The following is an 8,454-nucleotide window of genomic DNA, read 5'->3' as shown; positions in this document are numbered from 1 at the left end:
AGATTATTAATCCAACCCTGAGCTGGAGCATTAGGCAAGTACAGTCAGCCTAATTCTGAGGACAGTATTAATCCTATAGTTATGTTTTCCATCAGTGCATTTCTTCAAAGAATTATTAACTTAACCTTCTATGAAACTCTGCTCTCAAAGTTTCACCTCAATAGTGCCAGCTAGAACTCCAAAATAGAACCCAGGTAATACGTCTGGCATCACAACTGGAAACATTCAATACACTCCATCTGAAGCATTTAGATCTAGGATCTCTTGACTTCAACCAGTTAGTAGAGTTGGAAACTAAAGATATTCAGACAAATGTCAATGTCAACCGCCCCCCAGAAATGCGCTGCACAAAGACAGGCAGCAAGACCATGCATGTACCTTCAGTCATAGCCATGACTACTCCACCACATGTTCCACTGAAGGTATTTTATTTTTAAGTTAGGCCCATCATTATTTCAGAAGAGACAAATTTCCTGCAGTTCTTTTTACAGAAGAAGGCACACCAGCAAACACATCAGCATTTGACAGGTACCAAGTCCATTTTAATAAGAGAATCCACAACCCCAAAACCATTAAATCCCCCTTCCCATAACCAGTTGTAGGCAGTTCTCTTTGGAACTTAGAATCTGACTTGCATCCGGAAATGCATCTGCTTTGTAGAATTGTTACTCATTCCTGTCTTGAGCATCCACTTTGACTTCATCCTTTGCAGGTACTGCATGTCACGCTGCTGAGCAGAGATGGCCCCTGCAGGCAGAGAGAAGGAAGAGAGATGGATCAATGTCGGTCACCTTACTTACACCTTGTATGCAAACCAGCTGACCTGCCCACGTATTTCAGTAGTTACCTATAGGTTTTCCTTCCCATACTGGCACTTTTCTTTCCACTTTTCTCTGGGGAATGCCCAGTTCACTCTACAAATATCCATGACTGTGATTAAGACAAAAGGTTGTTTTGCATTCCAAGCAAGATTCTTAACTTTCAAAAGTGAATATAGACAACACCACTGTTTCTCAACAGGAAAAGTATTCTGTCAAAGCATGACTTCTATTATTAAATAGCAAGAGTAGTTGCTTGGACAGGCAGAAACCAAGAAATCTCAGGAAGTCACCAAGTATCACAAACAATGGAATGAAAAGCTGGCACATAAGCCACACTGGATTTTAGAAACAAACTTCCAATATCTGCTTGGATGTCAGGAATGAAGATGAACTGAGTGGAAGACAAACTACTGCATAAACCCCACGTGTAAAGTCAAGTTGACCTGTGTAATTGTAGAGTGCTGACACCCCAGAGCCTGCTCCTTTGCCAAGCCCTCCCAGTGGCACTCACCTGCCTGCCCCGTCCAGCCCAAGGCCCGGTACTGCTGCAGCACCCGGCCCACGGCTTTCTGGTTCTTGGCCACAGCCACGGCTCTCGTCGCTCCAAAGCGCTGCTTGTAGTACCTCATCAGGGAGCGGTGACCCACCCTGGCACCTGCTCACAGGAGGGGACATCTTATTATCCATCCTGAAACAGCCTCTGAAATGGAGTACTCAAGCACACTGTGAAAACTATGGAAAACCCCTCTGCTGAGATATGTGTTTAAAGGGTGCAGGAGTTAAAAACATTTTAGCATTATTAGGAACTCAATGCAATTACTGTAAGAGCTGCTTGAAGAAAAAGCACAAAACGTGCTGCTGTTCAAGAGGGCCTTAGCTCAGATAAACAGGCAGTTATCGGAAAATTCTAATTAGTGGAATAAGAGGCAGAGAGGCAATGCTGTTTCAAGTAAACAGTAAAGCCACTTGCTGTCATTCAGGAAAACTTGTGTAACTGTAGTTGGCAGCACTTTTCAAAATTAAAGGGCTACGGTCCCCTCATACAAAACCACCAACCAAACAAACAAACAAAAAAAAACAAGTGCCAAATGCTGAACTAGAGAAAGGCTTTTTAATAATTTAATTTACTGAACTAGTTTACTGAATTAGGTAGGAGCTGGCTCTCTACAAAAAACACCCTACACTAGATAACCTAAGTTGTAGCCTCTCCAAGTTGCATTTAAGCAAATATGGAAAGTCTTGTTGGAGTATACAATGAGAATCACATGATAATGAAGAGGTACAATGAGCAAAGCAACCCACTGTCCCAGTCCACATATCCATCAGTGCTGAAGCAGCTGAACTACTTGGCACTGAAAATAATGGAAGGTGAGGACATAACCCCAATTCTCAGAGGAAAACACAACAACGGTCTGTGCTGCAGGTACTGGAGGCAGATATCAGAAGTATAGGGAAAGTAAGCTGTAACACAAACCCTGTGCCCACCTGATGGAAGGATCAGCTCCATGGTGTCATCATCATAATCCAACTCTTTCTCTGCCAGGTGCTTTCCAGGACCCTCCACATCTTTCCCATCCTCGTGATCAGGGTAACTACTCCTGTGGAAGAGCAGCAATACATGATTTAAACATGGTGAGCAGCCACAATTATCCAGACCCATTCTACAAAAGAGCCACCATGCAGGGCACAAACATTGTCATGTTTCATCTGCCTTCATCTGAGAGCTCCTAACAGCAGAACCCTGCCCTGAAAAGAGCCTGGAGACAAGGAACCCCTTTCCTCCGTCCTGTTCTGCAACTCAGCAGAGTTTTGCTGCTGCACACTTAACTTATGGTGACTGATGATGAAAAGCCACCACAGTGCAGGTCACCAGCTCTGCACAGCTACTGAACAAGTGCTCCCAGAAGCTCCACCTGTCACCATAATATGAGGTATTTCTGACCAAAATGAACACAGCTTAGGATAAGTTACAGAAGTTCAACAAGAGGCCTCTAAATCACAGCAGTCCTGTTCAACTCCAGCTAAACAGTAAAACTTAGGTAAGAAATCCACATGTGTTAAGTCACAATCTGTTTAAAAGCTAATGGGAAACACAGTTATGACTTTTTATGGCCTTTGCTGGTGCACTGAAATCTCAATTCAGTAACGGCAACATACAAAACAGCATTCAAAATGTACTTTGATGTAGGACTGGTAATAACAATCACAGAAGAAGACAGGCAATCTTCTTCTTACCATTATCTAAAAAAGTGGGGAACCAGCAATGCAAAATAAGTACTGGAACCTGAAACACCATTAAATTTTAAGAATGAATAATAGTTTCTAATGTAATATTTAACTATCCTTTTGTCTGTCCCCACCTGTGTCCCAATCAAAGAGAAACAACCTCACCTAAAATCATAGAAATCTGCAAATTCCAAGGCAGCATCTCCATCTGTGAAGAGTTTGCAGTGGCTTTTATCATTCATATGAGCCTGGACCGCTTCCGTAGAGTAGAAGGATTTCCCCTTTTCATTGCACCAGATGCAGATTTTCCCAACGCCAACTTTCTCTCCTGCAGAAAACAATGGCACTTCTATTGGTCTGAACAAAATCTCCCTAGTCAGTAACTAATATTTCTGTGACAAAGCCTTCCAGCTTGCAGGTAGAGAGACCTAAGAGGAGCCTCGAGCTCTTAATGGTCCAAGTCTGGCCATTTAAAGATTTCTTGTGACAAGCTATGGGTCGTTCAGCATTCTCAATAACAAATTTCACACTTCCAATATGTTTTTTTATCCAATACTCCAAAATTATTTTATTCTCATCATTATTTTTTAGACTTGAAGGATGATACATTTTTTCCGAGCTTTTAGCTCTCTCACAAGCATTGTAAACCAAAGAGACAAATACTCGTAACTCACTGGTAGGACAACACAGTTCGTATGCACGCTTTAGCAACAGAATTTTGTCCCAAACTGCACGTTATCTGAACAACTTTCTCAACATCAGAAAACTATGTGAGACCTACAGGGTACATGACCATGTTTGCTCATCCAAGTTTTCTCTTACTCTCCCTGGAAAGCCTGTGGTCCTGCTCATGATCAACATACTGACAGCACTCAGACAAAAAACAAGCAGCCCAAACCAAAACATTTGGTGTCATATGCAAATGAAAATAAGCACTATCAGAATATAATTATCCTGACAAAAAATTAAGAGAAAATTCTGTCATACCAAGATACTTGATTAGTCCTCTGAGATCCACAAGGTACTCTATGTCTGGAATAAAGAAGCTGTGAACTTTTGTCATATGTGCCACATTTTTTGTGAGAGATCTCGAGTGATGGGGACAGAACAAGCAGTCTGTGACTGGGATGGCCCCAACAGCAGGAATGCTTCCAGCCTCTGCCTCTTGTTCATCTTCTTCTTCCACACTTTCCATCTCTTCATCAGAGCCAATGTCTTCATCAGAATCCATATCTTCCCAGTCTTTTAAAGGAAGTTTAAAGAGAAAAGATATTTGTTTTATACTTTTCCCAAGCAAAATAAGTCCCAAATAAGTTAGAAAAAGCCATCATAGAACATACTGTATTTTTTGTTTTTACAGCTAAGTGCCACACAGGCACTTCCAGGTGCAAGAATTTACCATTGCCAGTAAAAGACATTTCTTTTTAAGATGCAAAGCAAAGCACAAGGTTGCTCATAAAAACCACTGACTGATCTGATACTTTTCCCCCTTCATTTTCTCAACTATTAACACTTAACTGCTGTTTCTAGGCATTCAATTCACCCCAGGGCAAGAACACAAGCATGACTCATTGAAAACAAGACAACTCTGGTAACATCAGGAAAATACTCATTTCCAGCAGTGAGGGAAAATGCACTCCTGTTCACACACTTAAAAGAAAAATTAACATTCAGAAACCTACTGAGATTTTTACAATACAATTTATGACTAACACATTAACACTAGACAAGTGCAAGCTGCCTTCCTCTTTAGGTGTTATGATGCACGTTCAGAGGTAAATGTTCCTTCTCACTCTACTCATGGAGTAGAACAGATTCACTGAACTGCAACTGAAATTTCAAGAGCACAAAATTGCTGTAACAGATGCAGTAATGTGACACAGGGGTTTCAGAAGCTGGAATGGAGTTCCCCCTCATTCACACCTGTCCCCTGGCTACAGCTCAGTCACCCCATTCAACTGCTCCAATAGATGTGTTTGGAGCTGCACTGTCAACTACAGCACTGAAAGCATCCAGGTTAAAAATAACCCTTTTCTGGAAATTCTGAAGCTCTGATCTTTTCAGCTGTCTGCTTTCCAGGCTGACCTCCAACAGAGAGCTGTATTCACAGGTTAAAGCCACTGGGGTGACAACTCTTAAAGCCATTTCAACAGACATCAGCATGCTGAGATGTGATGCCACATCACATGCATACACATACATTCAGGTATAATACAGTCAGGTTAAAGAGCAAACTTTCTCCTCTGGTCTTGGGGGACAAAGGGAAACAAAACCAACCACCTCCCTTCAACAGATCAGGAAATGAGTTGGGACAAGAGCAAATGACCATAAATGGATTTTTGTTCATTTATTTCTCAGAAGTAGTTTTAGGGTAACCTGTTACATTAGCCGTCTTTAAAGAAAACTTCCTTTGACATTTTATGTGGGAAATAGTGCTCATACTAGTGACTATTTATATTCAATCTTAACATGCATTAGTGCCTGTCTGTAAGTTGAACATCTGGCAGTTCAGACACTAACACAGAGTCCTCGACTGCAAACATGGGCCAACCTTAACTCCTTTGTTAAACTGAAAATTTAATCAACAGCAAGACCTTTTGTAATGGACACTGCTACAGAAGCAGGAGGAAGCTTTTGCTCAAACCACAGCTTACCACACACTATCTTCTGTCAGTGTGTTTACTGCCTTACCTTCTTCATTATCCTCTTCTTCATTATGCTCTTCTTCCTCTGCTTGCTGCTTGGCCAGCTTCCTTGCCTGCTGTTCAAACCACTGCAGCCGTGGAGGTATTTCTGGTCGTTCCCTGCTCTGGGACAAGCTGGCGCTTTCCCTGGAAACTGGAGAGCTACTCGCATTACTAGGAAGTAGAGGTGCCTTCTTTGGAGAGGAAGATGGCTGGGCTCTGATGGCTTGCTGAATAGCTGTGTTCATTTCATCCTTATTTACACTCTCTGGGGCCAGCCCCTTTTCCAGATTCTTCTCATTTAATATTTTCACCTTCTTGCTGACAGCTTGCACAGCTTTCTTCTCCAGCTCCAGGTGCTTCTTGGACTTCAGGTGATTCTCATAGGCATTGAAGGTGGAGAACCTCTTGCTGCACACTGTGCAGTAGGTGGCAGTGATTTTGTTCTGCTCCTCTGCTACCGCCCTCTGGGCCAGGACTCTCTCCTGGAAGTTCTCAGCAGTGACAGGAGGCATGTCAGCAACTTTACGCTTCAGGTTGTACCTGTGCCAGTCGGTTTTGTAATGGGCGCGCTGAATGTCGCCGTCCCTGAACGCCACACGGCAAGTGATGCACGTGTAGGTGGCCATTACTGGAGAGTGGGAAAAAAATAAAATTGTGCTAAAAAGGTTAAGTAACAGACACAAAAAAGCCCCAACGCAACATCCTGACAACCTTCTTTAAAGGCAGTGTTAGACACACAGTTCTTGCACAAAATTAAATTTATTAAACACCAGCATCAGCAATGAGTGTGGAGCAAGAGCAACTTATAAACGAAAGCCTTTGAGTTTCCTTGTACCACAGGAGCAGCTGAGCATCCCAGCTCTGGATGCAGAACCCACTGTGCCTGGGATGCAGGAGAGGGCCCTCAGTCACAGCAACAGCATTTCAAAAGCTCTACACTTTTCACTGAGAAGCAGTGACTGAAGGCTCTTAACAAGCTCGTGTTCTGCCAACTGTAAGACTTTTGAGGAGACCAGTGACTCCTCAGAAATAAGGGTAAAAAGGGAAAACCTGATTACAGGCCTATTTTCCACAGCCTTATTAAATAGCAAAAAACAAGTTACTACATTTAAAAATAAAGCCTTCTTAGCTACATTGGAGCAGTGCAGGTAGTGTGGACAACACTTTACCCTGCAGAGCTGTTCGTCTGGAGATGCAGTCAGTCAAGCCCAGATCTAGCACTGGAAGCCACTGGTAACCCTGGTCTCCCTCCACTTCCTGCTATCCAGCTGAGCCATTTTACTGGTGCTGGGACAGGACAACTGCAGAGCAGTGACCTGCCACTGATGCTGTCCTTTCCAAACCCATACATTTCATTCTCAGTGCTTAATGAAACTTAGGAGTTTTTTTTGGTTTTGTTTTTTTTAAACAAAGTTGATGGAATCTCTTGAATGCTAAGATCAAAAACATCATGATCTGGAGATCACAAAAAGCACCCTCATCTTTTAATTGATCTAGAAAAACTATGATTTAATCTGGAGAAAAAATTAATAATACATCAGGATGAGGGGGGTCTGAAAGCTGGGAGAGGAAGAGCAGCCCCTCCCTGAAACTACTAATGGAGAAGCAGAAGTCATAAACATGTAGAGTCAAAACACACATTGTGAAATGCTGATTCCCTGGAACCACTGGGCCCCTTACTTATTACTGCCTGTGCTGTCTGCAGTGCTACAGGGACGGGGGTATGCAGAAAATAAAGGCCATATTATTTTATCTGGAGTACTATAAGTATCTTCTCAATGCAACAGATGCTGTTTACATTCCAGAGAAAACCGTGTTCTCCACCCACTGAGAGATCCCAAGTATTCCCTGAGGCTTTTCCCTGCCACCTACAGCGCTCCTGCCCCTCTCCCCGCCCAAACCTGACCTTTGCCAGAATCCACAGAGCCGGAGCCACGCTGGCTGTTGGTGACAAACTCCTGGCAGCACACAGACAGAAGCTACACGCTACATTACCGCGGGGGCATTTGAAAACACCCAACCTCCTCCCGCCCCACCCCACCCAAAAGAAAGCAGCCCAGAAGATAAGGCCTGTAACTAAGAGAAACTAAAGCCATAAACCTTCCCCTGTGACTGCTACGTCAGAACGCTCTGAGCGGAGATGCGTTTACAACTCGAAGTGGATAAAATCGGGAAATCCCGTGTATCTCCCCACGACCCGCCTGCATTTCCCGCTCCCGTTTGGAGCCCCAGACCGAAGGCCGAGTCGCACCTCGTGTGGGGCTGAGGAAAAGCAAACCCCAGGGCCTCCCAGGCAAATCGCGACCTCCCCTGGGGCTCTTTATCACGGCTGATTTTCAGCTGCCTTCGGCTGGATTTAAACTACACGGGCAACTAACAGTCGGGCAACACCTATAGATAAATAAAATTAAAAAAGAAAGAAACAAGACATAAGCCGGGGCGCGGGCAGCAGCCGCGAGCCAGCAGGCCGGGCGCGGACCAGGCCGGGCCCACAGGGAGGGAGCTGCATCCCGAGGGAGCGCCGCCGCCTCGCCCGGGACACGCCGCCGCCTGCCCCCGCCGGGCCGGGCCGGGCCGGACCGGGCCGGGCCAGTCCATCCCGCCCAATCCCATCCCGCCGCACGCCGCCCCCATTCCCGGCTGGCTCACCTGCGGCGGGCGGTGCCGGTCTCGGGCGGTCTCGGGCGGGGGGCGGCGCGGGGCGCGCGGGCAGGAAGCGG

The 8,454-nt window shown here is 44.8% G+C and overlaps 1 protein-coding gene across 1 annotated transcript; it reads right to left on the bottom strand.

The window, feature by feature from the left end:
• Positions 1-327: 327 nt before the first annotated feature.
• On the bottom strand, positions 328-8,411 carry ZNF622 (zinc finger protein 622). The gene is made up of 8 exons (XM_083877286.1): positions 8,384-8,411; positions 7,986-8,125; positions 5,739-6,362; positions 4,035-4,289; positions 3,213-3,375; positions 2,307-2,419; positions 1,333-1,476; positions 328-747 (listed from the first exon to the last, which is right to left on the bottom strand). The coding sequence occupies exons 3-8, from the start codon at positions 6,358-6,360 to the stop codon at positions 620-622; spliced, it is 1,425 nt and encodes a 474-aa protein (XP_083733412.1). The 5' UTR covers positions 6,361-6,362; positions 7,986-8,125; positions 8,384-8,411; the 3' UTR covers positions 328-619.
• Between the last annotated feature and the right edge of the window lie 43 nt (positions 8,412-8,454).

The sequence above is a fragment of the Zosterops lateralis genome (assembly GCF_965231275.1).
Source record: "Zosterops lateralis genome assembly, chromosome: 1".
Classification (NCBI taxonomy): Eukaryota; Metazoa; Chordata; class Aves; order Passeriformes; family Zosteropidae; genus Zosterops; species Zosterops lateralis.
This window is presented reverse-complemented; position numbering and strand designations above follow the sequence as displayed.